This window comes from Odocoileus virginianus, chromosome 8, assembly GCF_023699985.2.
Source record: "Odocoileus virginianus isolate 20LAN1187 ecotype Illinois chromosome 8, Ovbor_1.2, whole genome shotgun sequence".
NCBI lineage: Eukaryota > Metazoa > Chordata > Mammalia > Artiodactyla > Cervidae > Odocoileus > Odocoileus virginianus.
Genome location: NC_069681.1, coordinates 21,892,127 through 21,911,505, shown reverse-complemented (window position 1 = coordinate 21,911,505; position 19,379 = coordinate 21,892,127). Strand labels below are relative to the sequence as shown.

General features: G+C 39.7%; 1 protein-coding gene across 2 annotated transcripts; it reads left to right on the top strand.

Moving 5' to 3' along the window:
• Nucleotides 1-74: 74 nt before the first annotated feature.
• Nucleotides 75-16,645, top strand: NHLRC3 (NHL repeat containing 3). Of its 2 annotated transcripts, XM_070471310.1 has the most exons (9): nt 75-385; nt 785-943; nt 1,235-1,382; nt 3,832-4,032; nt 4,748-4,839; nt 5,949-6,061; nt 7,024-7,251; nt 10,362-10,435; nt 15,568-16,645. In XM_070471310.1, exons 1-8 carry the CDS (start codon nt 302-304, stop codon nt 10,393-10,395), a joined length of 1,059 nt encoding a protein of 352 aa, XP_070327411.1. In that variant the 5' UTR covers nt 75-301; the 3' UTR covers nt 10,396-10,435; nt 15,568-16,645. The 2 variants fall into 2 exon arrangements, with proteins under 2 accessions (XP_070327411.1, XP_020752792.2); XM_020897133.2 differs by lacking the exon at nt 15,568-16,645 and having other exon boundaries at nt 10,362-13,681.
• The last annotated feature ends 2,734 nt before the right edge of the window (nt 16,646-19,379 follow it).

Genomic DNA, 19,379 nt, shown 5'->3' with positions numbered 1-19,379 from the left:
ACCCCGATTTTGCTGGACTGGAGAGGTCCACAGCTTGGATGGGCGGAAGGGCGGTCACGTGGTAAGCCCGGGGCTTGTGACGTGGAGGTGGGGAGGGAACGCGCTGGGAATGCGGAATCCCAGTGGGGACTGTGTTTCGTTGTGGTGTTCGGTGGTTTCTGGTTCTGAAACCTCGGTAACCCGGGGTAGGCGCTTTGGAGCTAAGAGCTCACTGCCGCGACGAACTGCGAGGACCTGAGGCTGTCCTCCGGCCCCCAGCCGCCCGCCAGTCCTTCTGCCTCGCCAGTCTTCCCGTCCGGTCATGACGAGATTCTGGGTCTGCATAGCCGGCGCTGGCTTCTTCCTAGCGCTTCTGGTTTTGCATTCGCGGTTCTGTGCCTCTCGGGTGAGCTGGGTGGTTAGGAAATGGCTTCTCGGGTAGCAGCACTCTTGGGAGGTGGTCTTGGGATGGAGATGGAGCTGGTTCACTCACTGGCTCGTCTCAAAACTGCACCTGAGGCCGAACCGCCGATGAGTTGCCCCTTAGCGTTGAAAAGTTTGTAATGTGGTGTGTGTGTTCGGTTGGGTCTCACTCTTTGCGACCTCACCGACTGTAGCCAGCTGGGCTCCTCCGTCCTTGGGATTCTCCAGGCAAGAATAGTGGAGTGGGTTGCCATGTCCTCCAGGGGATCCTCCCCACACAGGGAGAGAACCTTGGTCTCCGGCATTGCAGACAAGATTCTTTACCGTCTGAGCAAGGCAGGGAAGTACGCTGTCAGTTTCCTTATTTTCTCTTCCTCCTCAGCTCCCACCACATCTGCACTTGGCTTTTAAAGTTTTCTGGAGAGCTGAGGAGATTCTTTACCGGCTGGATGTGGATTGGCCGAAGTATTCAGAATACTTCACTGGAGCAACATTTTGTGTTGGAGTTGACTCCCTCAACGGATTGGTTTATGTAGCCCAGGTAAGTAAAACTGAGATTTTTGTTTTTAAAGTTATGAACGCAAGAAAACAGCTTTCCTGTGTTACTGTACTAAGTATCTGTGTACGTTTATGTTATGCCAATTGTGGAATTTGTTTTTTTTAGTTAAAGTTAGCGTTTTGGTTTTTAGCTTGATGGAGGTTAATATTGTTTGGTTTTGTAAACATTACATCATTTCTTGGTTAACCTTTGACTTCTGTTTCTCCTTGTGAAAATAATGATTGCTTCCTTAAAACGGATCATATCTAAGCAGTTATTTTTGTATACCTTCAGAGAGGGGATAACATCCCAAAGGTATTAGTGTTCACAGAGGATGGATATTTCCTACGAGCCTGGAATTATACAGTTGACACACCTCATGGTATATTTGCAGCCAGTACACCACAGGAAAAATCCGTCTGGATCACGGATGTAGGAAGTGGTATGTGTAGTAATCTCTCTTAAATTATCTTGCTAGAAACCTCCTCTTTGCCCATGTTCTTGCTTGTCCATTTTGAAATCAGAGTGGCTGAATCTATTTGTAATTTCTTCAGTGATTTGTGAAACTGCCTTTCTAAATTTTTATATTGTAGTTATCTGTAATTGAGACATTTAACAAGGAGGCTATCATTATTGTGTTCTTTCCTTTAACTTGTCACGGGACTTCTGCATGTTAAAATATCAGTTGCTTTTTTTAGACTACTTCTGTGAAGGCAAATAAATTAGTAGTCTCTAAAAGCTAATAAATGGGGTCTTTGCCTGTTGTTTTCCTTTACCACTTGTCTGAGAAATTTTGCTGAGAAACCAGAACTGCTTTCTTGCCCAGAGTGCAAAATTTGCAGAAACTGCTGGTGGTGTGAATGCTTCTGAAGTCCTATTGACTTTAGCATGTCTGAAACCTTTCCATTAAATAATTTTAGTAGAGTGTGCAGGTGGTGTTATTGGTAAAGAACCCACCTGTCATTGCAGAAGACGTAAGAGACTTGGGTTTGATTCCTAAGGTGGGAAGATCCCCTGGGGGAGGACATGGCAACCCACTCCAGTATTCTTGTCTGGAGAATCCCATGGACCAGGGAGCCTGGCGAGCTACAGTCCATAGAGTTGCAGAGAGTCAGACACGACTGAAGTGACCTAGGACAGACGCATGCTGCCAGAGTAAGCACAGTTGAAGTTACAGCTGTGAGATAAGTGTTCAGAGATAGCTGTTTGCGTGTGCTTGTGATTTAAGATAAGATGATTCAAGAGATAACCTGGTATTATTATTTCAGGATCTCAGGAAAGAAAGAGATCTTAAAGTATTTCTAGTCTTGTACCAGATAAGTTCAAGGCTTGAAGGTCATTCTGTTTCCCCACTTTGGGCTAATTCAGATACCATTTTGGAATTAAAGAGGTCTCAGGTTTTGTGAAAGGTACACTAACCATATCTGTTCTCAGTACCCAGAAGATTTCTGAGCCTCAGTCCATGAGTCCTTTATTTCAAGCTGTATTTTGGATGGTAAGATTTTGGTTAAATCAGAAAATCTAGGTTACTTCTGAGCTCATTGTTAGACCTTACTGAAGTTTGACTATTTTTGCTTTTTTTTTTTTTTTCCTTCTCGGGATTCACAGTTAAAAGGAGGCCTTTACTTTTTATTTCCTTCCATTCATGTGATCCTTCTTTATAAAATACTTCACTGGTTCCCAGAAATAAAAAGAACACACGTTTTGCTTTCATTCTTTCCATTATAGCTTGTTTTTCCATGCACAGATCTGAAGACAGTTTTTCTATTTCTTCCTATATTTCAAAGAATAAATGCTCTTTAGTTAAAACATGGCTACATGTTAGCCATTTAAAAAAAAATACTATTTACTGGTATCTTTTTTCCAATTCCTTAGAGACTTTGAAGTTTGTCTTCTTTACTGTTTTTCTCTCTTAATTATTGCTACAAAGTTGAGCTCAAGTCTCCAAAACAAGTATAATAATAAATTGTCAAGATAGGATGTAATGCAAGCTGATTCCCGTTGTTTCCAGTTTGTCATTTGAATGCCTTACCAGTTAGCTGGTCTTGATATGCCTTCAAGTTGGCTTCCGTTAACTGCTTTATGGTTTTTCCTTGTTTATTAATATTCCAGTTTATGCTTTGCTTGTAAGATAATTTTAACTCTATGGAAAGATTTATTCCTTATTTAGGAAAGAAAAGCTAATGGGTTAAATTTTGTATTTGTTTCCACTTGGAGAAAATGTGGCTTAAAAACAGTCAGTATTGTTATAAGCCAATGTTACTTCAATTAAAAAAAAAAACTTTAAAAAATTAACACGAAAATAGATATATGTGTCTATCATAAAGAACTTTTTCATTGAGCTACTGAAACTGGAGATGTGCCCATGAGTAACTGAAATAACAGTTTTCAAACATAAGTTGTTCAAGTTCTTCTTGATTTTCTTTTCTTATGATTCCTTTTTCTTTTTAAATTTTACACTTGAGTATAGTTGATTAACAATGTTCTGTTAGTTTCAGATGTATAGCAAAGTGATTCAGTTATATGTATAGATGTATCTTGATTTTGTTGTCCAAATAATGTTTATTGAAAGTCATAAGATAAAAAAAGGAAGCGATGTACCAATACTTTTACATCATGAGCCTTCTGTTTTAGGAGTCAGTTCTCTTTGGTTGTATTTATTTTATTTAGAATATACTTATTTTGGAGTACATGAGATTATAATTTGTGAATAGATTTGGCTATAACTAATGAAGCTTTGTTGCTTGTCAAATATAATATATTTAATTATTAGCGTTTAAACTTTTTATTGCTGCTTAATTTTGTCACGTTTTTTGCTCTCAGCTTACTTGAAAAATGTAAATGTTTGTGCAGTGGTTATATTTGTGAAATATGTATGTTTGTCTTTATAGGATTCTATGGTCATACTATTAAAAAATACAATTCCTTTGGTGATCTTGTTCAAGTTTTGGGGACCCCAGGCAAAAAAGGCACTGGTTTGAACCCCCTGCAGTTTGATAACCCTGCGGAATTACACGTAGAAGACACAGGAGATATTTACATTGTGGATGGAGATGGAGGGTTGAATAACAGGTTGATCAAATTGTCCCAAGGTGCGTGGCTTAGTTTTGTGTGGTGTTCTAAGAGTGTCACTCAGTTAGTTGGGTCTAATTTGTCTGCTCCTCAGCAGAACTCCAGTCAGTGCCTCTGTCTTCACATTTCCTTCTCTGTGTGTCCCTGTGTCTTCACACCAGCTCCCCTTTCTCTTATAAGGGCACTAGTCACTGGGTCCACTCTAAATCCAGTTATCTCCACCTCAAGATCCTTAACTGTATCTGCAAAGGCCCGGTTTCCAATAAGGTCACATCCACAGCTTTTGGAGATTTGAGACTTGGGCATATCCATTTTTTGGAGGAATGGGGGTGAGAGGGACATCTTCAGTATGATACAGGGGCATTAAAAATGGCCACCTATGAAATCGTAATTTTTAAGCTCAGAGACAAGGTAATACCAAATAACATATTGATTATGGGGGGGAACCAGTTTGAAGGAGAAGTTGGCATGAACCGTAAACAATGATATTTGGGTTATGAAAAATTTAAGTGGAGACAGCCATTGAAGAAGCAGGTTAATTGCTTGAAACAGAGAAGGAAATTTTTTTTTTTTTTAAGCATATAGATTAGACAAATTTACATAAACAGAAAGCCAGGAAGGCATCATCAGCTCAGGGTGTAATTGAATAGTTTGTAACTCATGACATGCAACATAACTTGCTAATGCATAGGTATTCTATGTGTTGTACTGACCAGATGTGTTTATTATTTATAGATTTCATGATCCTTTGGCTGCATGGAGAAAATGGAACAGGGCCTGCTAAGTTCAACATACCCCACAGTGTTACAGTGGATTCCACTGGTCGGGTAAATATATGGTCTGATCTCTGTGTCTAGACGGTCTGATTATATGGAGCGGGGCATGTATCAATATATACGGCTCTTGGTGTGCATATGCCTGTCTGCACACCTGGATGTGTGTGTGTTAGTGAATGTGTGTATCTCAGGGTGTCTGGGCAGTTCCTCCGGGACTGGGTATACCCACATTCCCTTACATATCTCTGCAGCCCTGGTCACATGTCATTAAAAACCATTTCACTGAGCCTTCCCTGGCCATCCAGTGGTTACCCCTCCACACCTCCAATACAGGGGTTGCAGGTTTGATCCCTGGTTGGGGAACTGGGATCCTGCATGCTGTGTGGGGCAGCCAGAAGATGAAGAAGAAAACAAAACCAAAAAACAAAATCCATTTCACTGTATGTATGCCGTGGACTGTATACATCAAAGCCAGTACACTGAATGTCGCTTAGAGCCAGTCTACCTTCCTGTATTACAGTGACAGTTTCCTGAAGAGCTCAGGATAGCCTGTCGCAAACCTAAATGAAACCTACTGTTATCATGCTTTATATGTCACTGAAATCTTTCAAGCTTCCTCTTTAAGTGCTTTGGCACTTTGGACAAACGCTCGTAAGTAGGGTGGAAGTTTAATGATGTGGTACAGTAAACAGCTGGCTTCCCACTGGTCTCAGCCCCTAAAGACGAGGCCTGCTTTTCCACATCTTGGTCTTGTTGGCTGACCCAGGAACCGTGAGGTTTTAGGGACTCAGTGAACGCTTGTTAGAGGAGTGGGTGAATGACTGCTCCTCAGTGCCTCCTGATCTCCTGCATCTCATTGGAGTACTCCAGCTGTTGAGCTAGCGAGATCCTTAGTGTAGTAGCGAGAACATGCTGGGCTTTGGGTCAAGGCCACATATGGCTTTCCTGCCTATTGTAAATTCAGTCCAAAGTATTTAACCTTTCTGCAGTTGAATTTCTTATCTGAAAATGGGGCTTTAACATGCTCTTCTTTGGGGTCCTCTTAAGTCCTCAGTGGGAGTGCTTATGAAACTCATGAAAACAGTCATTCTCTCCCCCTCTTCTTTTTCCTTTTCATTATGATGTGGACGTTCTCCAGCACCATCTTTCTGCGTTCGCAGGTGTGGGTGGCTGACCGAGGCAATAAAAGACTTCAAGTGTTTGATAAAGACACCGGAGACTGGTTAGGAGAGTGGAATAACTGTTTCTCAGAAGAGGGGCCTTCTGCAGTCAGGTAATAGTTTCTTTTTGTCTTTAAATGCTTGTCTGATTTGGTTTCTGTTAGTTTTTCTGAAGAGCTAGCTGAAAGTTTAAAATATTTGTTGTGAATTTTAAACAGGGAAAAGGGGGAAGGAAAGAAGTACTCGGAGAACATGTAATCACGTTTCAGATCCCAGGCAGAGCGCTCAGTCACTTCAGTCGTGTCTGACTCTTTCCAACCCTATGGACTGTAGCCCACCAGGCTCGTCTGTCCTGCAGGCCAGAATAGAGGGACAGGTTGCCATGCCCTCCTGCAAGGGATCTTCTGAGCCAGGGATAGAACCCTTGTCTCTCGCAGCTCCTGTATTGGCAGGCGGGTTCTTTACCACTAGCGCCAACTAGAAAGCCCCTTGCCCAGGCTGAGTGTGGAGGAGCTTCCATGCTATGGGATCCACATGTTTGAGATAGTAAAGGCTGGCCCTTCTCGCAGCCTCTGCCTTTGAGGTGCAGTGTATTTTTAAACATAGAATAAAAAGTAAAACCTCAAGTCTATACCCAGCCTGACACCAATTCTCCATTTTCTGCATTAGTTTTTTTGTGTGTTACTTTTAACACTGTTCAATGTTATGTGGCAGCCTGGATGGAAGGGGAATTTGGGGGAGAATGGATACATGGATGTAAATGGCTGAATCCGTTCTCTGCCCACGTGAAACTACCACAACATTGTTAATCGGCTATACTGCAGTGTAAAATAAAACGTTTTAAAAAAGAAGTAATAACCTAATCTTTGGCGAAGTCTATCATCACAAGTCTCTTGTTCCCTCAGGGACAGAGTCAGATCGATTTTAAATGTCCTTTAAAAGAACCCTTCAACAGGCGGGTCCTTGTACAGCGTATTGTACAAGATATAATATTGTAGGGATACATACCCGTACTGGAAAAATGAATTTTTATGTTAGTTTTGCACGGTTTGATGGTGTGATATCCCCTCCTCAGGTTTACTCCTGATGGGAAATATGTGGTCGTGGCCCAGCTGAATCTGAGCCGGCTCTTAATCCTGGCGGCGCCCCCGGTAGGAAACATTGACCACTGCTCTGTGGTCAGCACAATCCAGCTGGCCGATCAGGTCTCCCCGCATCTCTTAGAAGTCAGCAGGGAGACCGGAGCCATCTACGTAGCTGAAATCGGTGCAAAGCAAGTGCAAAAATACATCCCCGTGAATAGGTATTTCTCTTGATTCAGTTCATAACTGTTGGTTTCTTTTTCTTGAGGTTTTTCAGTTGGAAGTTCAGATCCTCAGATTCTCAAATTTGCTGTTAAATACTCTCAACTGATGTTGAGGCACAAGGATTTGTTTCTTTATTTTTGCCTGACCCCGTGTCAGAGAGATACATGTTTTTATATTGATCTGAACCAGGTTGTGGGGCATTCTTGTGACTTAGTTCCACTTGCGAGTGTACAAGGATGTTTTAAAGAAATGTGAAGAATAGGATGGGAAAGAGGGACTAAGGTGATAACCCAGTAATTTGCCCTCTAGACTCATTTGCCCTGGAGGGGAAGCAGAGAAATTAACATGGGTTTGCAGCGTAATTTATTGAATTTCATATAAGCAGCGCAAACTTTCTCTTTATTTGCGTCATAAACAACGAACTGCTTGAGAGATGGGATCTTGATTAATGAGAACCCACAGGGCGTCGGGCCCTGAAGACGCAGACGTGAAGAGGCAGGGTAGCCTGCGTGCCTCTGAGTAGCTTACAGCCCACACGGCCTGGTGACGGTGGCACATGTGTGATTGGACTTCAGGAAGGAGGAACCACAGGTCTGCATTCAGGAGTCTCTGCAGGGGAATCAGTTTCAGCTCCAACTTGAAAAACTGAGGAGGAGAAAACCATGTGGTTTGGGTAGAGAAGTTATGAAAAATTGCACCCTTGCTGTGAACCTCAGCAGGCTTTTTTTTTAAAGGCCCAACTTGGCTTTGGTTGTTTAGCTCAGGGGTCCCCAACCTTTGGGCCGTGGGCAGGTTGGTACCGCCTGTCAGATCAGTAGCGGCGTTAGATTAGAAATAAAGTGCACAAATGAAGGAATGCACTTGAATCACCCCGAAACCATCCTCTCTTCCACCTGGTCTGTGGAACAATTGTCTTCCACGAAACTGGTCCCTGGTGCCAGAAAGGTTGGGGACCGCTGCTTTAGCTCTAAGATGCTTAATCTCAATCCTTAAACACTGGAATAAAGTGGCTGGTGTCTTAAGCCCTTTACCAAAAGGGATCTTAAAAATTACTAGAATGTTTTTAAAGGTAGCAAGAAAAATAGGTCTTCTCAGTGCCTCTTTTCTTTTTTCCTTTTTCTTTTTTTTTTACATGAACTCCGTCCACTCCTAACTTTTGTCTACCTCAAAGAAGTTTTAGACTTATCTATATGAGGGTGTGTGCCAAACACTTGGAGCTATTTAGATGAATAATTTTCTGCTTTTTTTCTTTCTGCATCTTTTTTTTAACCCGTTTGTTCTGAATATTGGCCTCCCAGTTAAGACCATTTTTTCAGTTTGTTCTAGTTTATTCTCGGGTTGGAAGGAAACTTGCCATATTACAGTCTCTTTCACATCATTCTTTGCCTTTTCTCATATCATTCTCCCTCTTTATCCTAATCATGTGTCATGTGTGTTAGTCACCCAGTCATGTCCAACTCTTTGTGACCCCATGGACTGTAGCCCACCAGGTTCCTCTGTCCATGGGATTCTCCAGGCAAGTTGCCATTCCCTTCTTCAGGGGATCTTTCCAACCCAGGGATTGAGCCCAGGTCTCCTGCATTGCAGGCAGATTCTTCACTGTCTGAGCCACCAGGGAAGCCTCTTTATCCCAGTAATCTCCCAACGGAACTCTGTCCTGTGCTCCAAGGCCATTCATAAGTGTGCTTGTGCCACTGATTAAGCTGTGTGACCTGGACGAGTCACCTTCATTTTCTCTTCAGTAAAACTGGGCTGTCATTGTGTCTCCTCCTTCAGGAAGGCTGTGAGGTTCAGATGTGCAGTAGTGAGGGTCACATGTGCAATAGGTACAGATGTGCCCTTTGGATTCTGTAGTTCCAAGTGCAATGAAGGCATCTTATTAGAAAAGGTCCTTCTAAATGTGCTGTTTACCTGATACCAGCTGTCAGTTCTGCCTTAAGTTTGCATTTATCAAAATGTCATAAATTTATGCAGTTAGCCAAATAATAAATATACTTTGAAGAGAAATAGTTTGAGGTTTTGTTTGTTTTGCTTTCAAGTCAGCTCAAGAAGTGCAAATGTCTCTTTGAAGGAATATAGGTTAGATTTTTGTCATTTCAAAAATGTGGTGTTTAACTTTGTTTTATGCCAGATTCTTATACAACCTGCCGAAAGTATTATTTCCATGGACCTTGCTAAAACTGTTTATTAGCATACTTGTAATCCTGGTATTTCACCTTTTTTCTCTGGATTAATTGGTTAAATTAATTGAGAAATGTGTTGTATCTTCTGTTAAATAAAAATATTGCAAAGAAAATGCAGTATTGTCTGCTTTTCCAATTAATGTTTGATTTTGTTGTTATAAAAGCAGTCTATAATTATGCCATTGAAGAATTTCAGCGATCATGATGAAATCACTGGTTGATACCGAGCGTATATCCTCCTCTTCATTCACCTGTGAAGTGAGGGCTAAAGTGGGTAAATATTGGGAGAGGTTGTGGCTTTAAGGTGATGGATGAGTACAAGTGATAGTGGTAACTAGCTAACTCTTTTTTTGCATTAGAAATGGAATCTCTTTCTGCCTCTACCATCTAGATCTGTTCTGGGAGAGAGGGGTAGGGTGTTCTAAGTTAGAAAACCAAGGCTAAAAAAAAGAAAATCAAGGCTACAGGTAATCTTTCTTAACCTACACTAAAGCATTGAGCCTTTAGATTGGAATGTTTGTCCATCAAAGCATGCATGAAGTCTGATGAGAAGCTAAGGAGACCTATATACTTTGTATAGCTCAGGCCATATTAAAGAACAACTTCAAGCAATGAGGCTGCTAGGTCAAAAGCAAGCAAGGCTCAACTTCCATTTTGCCTTTGTTGGTTTTAAACGTTACTGGATTTTAAAACAGGATCGATTGGATAGCCAACATTAAAACTGGAAACTCAGGTTTTTACTCCTCAGACTCAGGAGAGTAAATCCAAATCAAAGTCTTCTGTAGAGAATCAGAATAAATCAAGTTTATTTATTCAACAGAAATATTCAAAACAACACACTAATGAAGACTCTTAGGTGAGTATCATCTGCCCTAGCTCTTTGAGCTACCTAGTTTGGAAAACAAAGCATGCTTGCTTTTCAGCTTTTCTGGAAGGGGCCATTTGACACGTGTGTGACATACTTGATACACAAGAGGGCAGCAGAGTCCTGCTTAGGGTAAGCATTTCTTGAATCAAAGTGGGTATCTTTATACTTGACCTATTCATGACCTTCTTTATATTTCTGATTTTTTAAAATCTGAGGCTGTAGTGTTAACCATACTTTTAATTTTTCTTCAGCTTGTTTACATCTTGAGGAAATTGGTTTATAGGTGACATATCTTCCAAGGGTTGTTGGAAATATTTACTGCTTTATTGGACATTTCCATGCTTAAGAAAAAAAGGGTTAAATCTTTTCAGTAATACAAACTAATAACCAGAAGTGAATAACTCATTTTAAACATTTAAAATTTTAACCTGAAGGCATACTTAGTACAATGGAAAATGTATCTGTTACCAGGCTGTTATTCTTTTTCTTCCTACTAGCTTTGTTGTGTTTAACAATTTTGCCATGTGGTTGCTGACTCTTACCGATAAGAAAGATGGATTATTTTACTGAGAGGCCCAGTCATTTATCCACTATGCACTTACCCATAGAATTCCTGAGTTTATTAAGTAAATCAATCCTCTGAACATTTAATGACATTTAATATAGATACTCTCTTTGTATGTAAGAACTGAGTGGAATTTGAACAATGAAAAATAGCACTCTTTGGAACTTTTGTTTCTTCCATTGTAAGCAGTGAAATGATACTGTTATGATTTAGTTCTGCTTCTGTGATATTTATAAAGAAAAGACATGATGTAACACTTGAAATAAACATGTTTTGAAATGAGCATCTTGTTAAGTGGAACCCTTTGAATAAAACCTTTTAAAAGGTAGATTAAATTACCTTTGTAATGTGTTACAAGTGTCATATCCTAAACTTGCTCCTCAGTTTTCAGCCACTTCATTCTCAAGAAAGAAAATGTTAGTAGCCTGGTCCAAATCTCATATTTATTCTTTACCAGAATCAATGTTAAAATCGATGTGTTAAAATACTATAATGTGTTAAATTTTTTTCCCATAGGACTTTTACATACAATTGGCCACAATCCCGAAGTTTATGTAACATTTTTCTTTAAACGTACAAGAGTATTTTAATGACTTGATGTTTACTGTATTTAAATACTAATTTTTTATTAACTAAAAGGATATAGGAACTATGTATACGTTCAGTTTTGATCACTGAATTTAAAATTTTATGTAGTTTTTTTCTTTGTGTTTTCTGTGTGTGTTTAAATAAATGTGTGTTTTCTGTGTGTGTGTGAGTTTAAATAAATGTGTAAAGAACATTATGCCCAAATAGGTCAAAACAGCTATCAAAAAAATGAACTGCAAATTACCATGGCTAAATGCAAGTTACATACATTTAAAGACTCATGGAGGAAAGCCTTCTTGGCAACAGATTGTCTAAAAAAGATTTGAAAGGTTTGTTGGCCAAAAGTACTACAAGCCTTGTTAGGAAACAATTTGTTGCAATCTCAGATAACAGTAAGTGTAAATATAATGGCAAGTTTATAAGACAGGATAGTCTGTGATCCTAGTAAACAGATCTGAGGTCTTGACGTTTCCTTTGGAATGCCACATTTTAAGGGAAAACTCCACAAATAGACTCCAGTCCCAAAGCAGGTGACCAAGATAACACAATGTTAGGAAATAATTCTGAGACCTTGTAAGGTCTTAAACGATCCTTAAATGATCCGTAAACGACTCAGCGAGCTTTCCTCTAGAACTAAGACAATAAACAGAAATAGCAGAGTAGCCCATTGGCCCAGCCCAGTGAAAGAACCTTCTAGCAAAGAGCTGCAATGAAAGTGAAGTGAAAGTCAAGGTCACTCTGTTCTGTCCCTATTCTTTGCGGCCCCATGGACTATAGACCATGAAATTCTCCATGCCAGAATACTGGAGTGCCAGATCCAGGGGATCTTCCCAACCCAGGGATCAAACCCAGGTCTACCCACATTGCAGGCAGATTCTCTACCAGCTGAGCCTCAAGGGTAGCCCATGAATACTGAAGTGGGTAGCCTATTCCCTTTCCAGTGTATCTTCCTGACCCAGGAATCGAATGGGTTTCCTGCATTGCAGGCAGATTCTTTAACTGAGCTATGAGGGAAGCCCTTAGCAGTACAATGGACTGTGTTAATACTGCAAGTGGTAAAGCTCATTGGTACAGAACTTGAAACCTGGAGTGAGTTTGACCTGAGTTCTGATCCAGGCCCTGCCACTTACTGTGTTTTGAGGCTCTCTGCTTCATTTTTCTGATTTGTGAAATGGAAATAATAGTATTTTCCTCATAGGATTCTCGTGAATACAAATAAGATCACTTTCGGAGAGCATTATACTCAGTCCTCAACACACAGGAAGTACTTACCAAGCCTGGAGAGAGTCTCCTGCAGTATTTAAGCCAGAGATGGGCAGCCATGCCATCTTGGACCCTTACATGGGAAGAGGACCCTCCCTATTTATGACTCTTGTGTTTAGTCACAGTATTGAAAACTAAATGTATAGTTATGATAGACTAAGGTACCTATCACATAGAAATGCTATTTTTTAAACAGATTTTTCAGTTTGCATTAAAGCTATTTATCAAACCATCAGATACATATGTGCCAGTTACCAGGAATCCAGTGATACGCAGGGTAAATTTTCTGGAATTTACATTCTTCTTGGGGGGGACAGAACAGTTTGAATGGAACAGTGAGACACTGATTAGAATTTGTGGTGCATATTAACACTTGGTTGCCTAAATAAACACCCATTTCCAATCTTCTCCTTTACCTTCTACCACCTTAGATACTGGAAGAGCTAGGTGCTTGCTTTGTAGCATCTAGAGGTAAGCATGTGATGTGGTAACAGTCTGTCCAATGTGGTCCTGGGACTTCTGGAAGATCATCTGGTTTCTTTGACTTAGAAAAATGTATCTTTAGCACCATCTTCTCTCTTGAACTTAAATGTGATGCCTAGAATGACAGCAGCCCTTTTGGAACTATAAAGCAACAGACCAGCATTCTTTAGGAAGGCAGAAAGCTGGAAGGAGCCTGGATTTTTATGATTGGGAAACTACCGAACTGGTCTTGTTCCTTTCTCCAGACTTAGGATGTGAGATAATTAAATATTTTAGTTACTTAAGCCTCTGTTAGTTGAATATTTTCTTGCAGATTAAATTATTCCTAAGAAATTCAGTGTTGAATTAAACTATTAATTTGGGAAGGATGGATATTTTTTATGGTTTTAAGGATCTGTACCTAAGAAAATAAGTCACTCTGCTTTTGTGTCTTATGTCCTTTCATAAGATTGTATTGGTGTTTTAAAAAAATAAAATACACATCCCGGATCTTTCTTTTGAGACACATTTTGATTCTTGTGTCGAATTTATCCTATGCATTTATTAATAGTAGTTACTATAGTAGGATTTCCCGCCCCCCATTTCCAGTTAGTTTTTGGTGATATAGAGAAGAAGTATCAATTCTTTTTACATATATCTACTCACCTTTATAAGTCTTACTCATATTAATTAGTTATTGGAGATACTCAGATATTCTAGGTTTACCACTCTGAAAATAAGGGTAAGTATGCATCTTTCAGTATTTTTATTGCTTGTTTGATTTTTAGACTTTCATTGCATTAGATACACTTCAAAACAATGTTGAATGATAGTCATGATATGGAATATCCTTATTTCTGGTTTTAATGGAAATGGTACTTCACCAATTTATACAGTATTTGCTATTAAGTTTTGATAATTTTAATCATTAGGTTTTTCATTGTCTTGGCTTTTTCTCTTGAGGGAGAGGGCACAGGATCTTAGTTTCCCCACCAGGGGTTGAACCTAGGCCACTGCAGTTTTGAAAGCGCTGAGTCTTAACCACTGGACCGCCTGGGAGTCCCATCTTGGAATTTTAAAAATACTTACTTGGCTAATTCATGTCAATGTATGACAAAAACCACTACAATATTGTAAAGTAATTAGTCTCCAACTAATAAAAATAAATGGAAAAAAAAATACTTAACTTGGTTTTATAAAATGGTTTGGGGGATTGATGTTTACAATGTATTAATTAAAGTTATAGTATTTTCCACATTTATTGTTGGGAAAAAACCTTACTTGCTCAACGTTTCTTGCTTGGGATTTTATTCTTGAAAAAAAGAGGGCAGTAGAGTTCCATTTATATACACTTCATTATATACACTTCCACCCATTTCCAAAAGGAATTTGAGTTTCTTCACAATAAAATGTTTTAAATGTTAATATAATCTCAAAAATTGTGTGAGGTGAGGGAAGTACATTTATTCAAAACCTGGATTAATAGTAGGTACAGCAATTAGCAGTAAGTTAATTCTAAGCTTTCTTGTAGCCATAGCAGAGAAGGAAACATGAATGTGTAATTTTCATCTGAGACAGGAAATAGCTCTGTTTTTAAGAAACAAAAACTTTTCCCCAAACCAATAAAAAAATAAATGGGGGGAAAAAAAGGTTAAAAAAAACTTTTCCCCAAACTTTTCTCATCATGAGAAGGCTAAAAAGGGACACAGAGGTGTGAACAGGCATGAGCTACCCAGGTCACCTGTGTTCCCTCCTCCGCCATCAGTAGACTTCCAGAACCTGGAAGACTAGCTAGGGGATGAGTGAGGTGCTGGGCTTGAGTGTGAAATTTAAGGCTCACCAAAACACTCATCAAGATAAATGATATTTTAAGGCAGTATTTTTAAAAAATCAAAATGAATGCAAAAAAATCTCTGATGAAGAAAGTATCAGACTTTTAAATAAAGACAGGATTCGACAAGATACACATGATGTTGAGGCAATGGAGGCCACATTATACAAGTGAAGGGTTAGATCCTACTTATCTTTTTTTTTCTTTTAAGTTTTTGGCCATGCCACGAAGCCTGTGGGATCCCAGTTCCCCCACCAAGGATGGAATCTGTTCCCTCAGCAGTGAAAGCATAGAGTCTTAACCACTGGACCAGCAGAGAAGTCCCTAGTTTATTTTTTTGTTGCACCTAGTTTATTTACTTTGTGTTGAACGTGATACCCCAGCAGTGAAAGCCCAGACCTCCAAGGAAGTCCCTAGATCCTACTTTAATTTAAAATGTTGATATTGTCTTCATTTTTTGCATTAGCTTTGAATTTTAGAATGTTGAATTAAAATACTGCTTACCTTGATTACCATATTTTGGGCACCCCCTTAAATTTTGTGTCCAAGCAGAAGGCCTCACTCACCTCACCCTCATCTGAATTTTGGGAAGAAGAGACTGGAAAACCGATCCGAGCCTGAGGAATAGTCCTGGAGGCTAACAAAAGAAAGACAGAGGAAGCCTCACTAAGAACGTCCCAGACCAGACTCCTTTTCACGCATTATTTCATCTACAGTTACTCCCCAAGGCAGCTATTAGCATAATGGTTTATATAAGGAACTGAGTGTCAATGTAGAAGAGTCGAAAGCAACCAAACCTGGTTTCACCCAAGATCTATGTGCCTCAAGAGCCTTGCTGTTCCCACTGTTGATATAGGTGCCTCATCGCTGCTCAGCAGAATTCTTGACATTTGCTCCACCTTTCAGGTCACAAGGTCTACCGTGTGAAGACAAAAATCACAATGAGAAATCTTACTTGAAGTTGCCTGAAATTTTAAACCCTCGCTTTTCTCTTCCTGACGCTTTCTAAAAAAATAACTTCTTCCTGAGTTATTGTATGTTCAAGTGAGAAGCTTCTGACAGTGAGAGTGGTGGTGGAATGCACCCTTTTTTGTATTGGTCTGCCGTTTGCTGGGCCACAGCATCGCTGAGACAGAAAAGGTCAGTCAGTTAAGTGAATCCAGTGACAGTTTACACTTGTGTTATAAATCTAGTCAGTGACGGTAATTCAGTACTGGGTGTGGTGAGAAGAGAACTGTGTTTGGAGTCTGAAATGAAGTTGACTGCCAATACGTGATTTTGAATCATTTATTTATTTCTCTAGGGTTTCAGATTCCTTTTGTATGAAATTTTTTCCTTGAAAATATGATTGTGTGAAATCCTGCCTTCTTTTAAGCCCATATGATCCATTGATGAAGAAAGTACATTGTGATTTCAACATTCACATGGGGAACCTGGGCTCTGTCAATACTTCTACCAATTCCTAAATGTAAATAAGGCATATAGCCTATCTTGATCAAACCTATCAATAAATCGCTATGTATAGGGCTAGCTCCACTAATGACTTCATCACCACTTTTTGTGGTTATCACTGGGATGTCTATAAAGACTTGTCAATAGAGGATTGCTATGAATAAATGCATTGCTGTTCGTCTTGTTTGTACAAGTTCTTTTGTGAACAATAACTATTACCTAAGAAATCATCTTTTGACTTCCAAAAACTAACATTTTAAGAATCAGACTGGACATAATCTTTCAAGCAGAATTAATCAAATATCTCTTTGCACCTTAAGAGTTAAGGCACAATTTGATTGTATTTCTTTCACCTTTGTATACCCAAAGCCAGGAACAATGCCTGGCTGATAGTAGGTTCCTCTGAAGACAAAACATAGTTTTTTTTGTTTGTTTATTCTATCTTTAGGAAAATAAACACTGCAAACATTAGGCTCACAAGCATCTCACCCAGATAAATATCTATGGCAAATGACCCATGAAACAGAGTGTTCACCTTGAAGAGGAAAGAGTTGGACCCAGAAAAACTGGTGGTTGATGTTAATCAAGTTTTGCCTTATTGGAGCTTATTTAGATCAAAGGCTAATCCTTGCCATTTAGCTCCATTTTCTAACATTTAAGTATTTAATCTTTTAGGAGGATTTTCTTTGAAGGAATTCATTCCTTCGACAAATATATTATTTCAGATATATAGGGGCTCAAAAATGTTGAAGACACTCTCTCTCCTTAAGGGTATCACAGGCTAATGGATAATAGAAACATGTAAAGAAAGCGTTAAATGCAGTTAAATGCAATTATAGGAACATATTCAAGCAGAATATGGGCATACATTGGCAATATTTAGCTTTGATTTCCTTTACTAAATTCTAAGAGAATTTAGTATAGAAGCTTGAAATTGGCCTAAAGGATGAGTTGGAGTTCTCCAGGTAGAAAAAGAAAAGAAAGACATTCCAGAACCAGGGGAAAAATCTGAAAAAGTATATAGGGACAAAATCACATAACAAACCTGCCTGGGTGCTCAGTCGTGTCTGACTTTTTGTGAACCCATGGATTATAGCCCACCAGCTCCTCTGTCTATGGGATTTTCCAGGCAAGAATACTGGGGTGGGTTGCCATTTTCTTCTCAAGGAAATCTTCCCTACCCAGGGATGGAACCTGGGTCTCTTATGTCTCCTGCATTGGCAGGCAAATTGTTTACTACTGTGATGCCTGGGAAGCCGTTAACAAATTTAGGGAGTTATAAGTAGCTTAATATGGCTGGAACAAAGGATTTTTGGAGATGGTGGGAGATTGCACAGAGAATTAAGTCAGGGACAAGGTAATAGGGAACTCTCTCTGCTTGCTGAGTGTTGACTTGATTGTCTTAATTGGAAGCTCTCCACAGTCCTGAAAGATACAAGATACCGTGGGGTCACATTCCCATCAGTTTGCGTGGCTCCTGCAGAGCGCTTCATTTCCTTTTACCCATGGAATGTGGTTTGGCTTCTTCCTCTAAGAGTTGCAGACCTGGCTGTGTATTAGAATCCTCTAGTAGTAACTTTTTAAAATACACATTTCTCTTTGTCTTCCATGTCTTCTGTCAAATCAATGTACTGAACACAGCCCAACCAGGGATCCCTGAACTCATGTTTGGGGGCTTCTTAAGTGGAGAGACACTGACAAATGTGAAACAGGTTTAATATCAAGGTACCATTTACTGTTTGGGGAAGGTCACATTGTCACTGTGGGCTTCTCCAGTGGCTCAGCAGTAAAGAATCCATGTTCAATGCAGGAGACCTGGGTTCTACCCCTTGATTGGGAAGATCCCCTAGAGGAGGAAATGGCTACCCACTCCAGTATTCTTGCCTGGAGAATCCCGTGGACACAGGAGCCTGGGGGGCTATAGTCCATGGGGTTGCAGAAGAATCAGACATGACTTAGTGACTAAACAGCACCATTCTCACTGCAGGTAGGATATTTGAGAAGGAAGATAAAAGGCACAAATGACCAATGGCAGGGAAATCATTGTCATAGTTTAGGCCCACTATAAACTGGGTCTGAACTAAGGCAATCAGATATAGGGGAGGAAGTAGAAATGAGTGATCTTAGCAACTTTAGAATCTATGGTGCTTGGATTCCATAGAACTGTATGAAGAGAGTGAGAGAGAGTAAGGAGTAAGAGTGACTCCAGATTTCCAACTTGAGTTTTATGGAAAAGGAAATGGAAGATTCTTAACAGCTTTGGAGAAAAAGGCAATGACCTTAATTTGGGATATTGTTTCAACTTGAGATGTTTGTGGTATATTTAGCATCATATTTCTTACAGGCAGCTGAACATCCCAGCCTAGAGTTCCAGAGAGAGGTCTGGAATGAAGATAGAAATTTGGGGGACATCTTTGCTTACGTACAAATGGAAACAAAACCAGTAGGTGACGTCACTCAGAGTGGAAAGAGTAACGAGACTGAGAACCAAAGTCTAAAAGTCAAATTTTAAGAGGAGATTAAGAGAGAAGAGTTAGCAACGGACACGGAAAAGGATCAGCCAGAATGATGGAAGGAAATCCAAGAGAGAGCAACATGACCAAAGTTACAGGAGCCAAAAGAATAATTTCGAGAAGAGGATGTGGTCAGCACTTAAACATGCTTAAGACACATCAAATGAAATGATCATTTGGTTGAGCAAAGAGAAGGTTTTTAGCAACTTTGGTGACAGTAATTTCAGTTTAATGATTAGGTAAAACTGGAGCCAATTTGCTTTGGGTTGAGAAATCAACTGGAAATAAGAGATAAGGAAGGAGCATTTACTTTTTTAAGAAGTTTGCCTAAAAGGAGAAGAGACATAGAGTGGTAGCTAGCTAGAAAAGATACAGAATTGAATGCACATATGTGTCTGG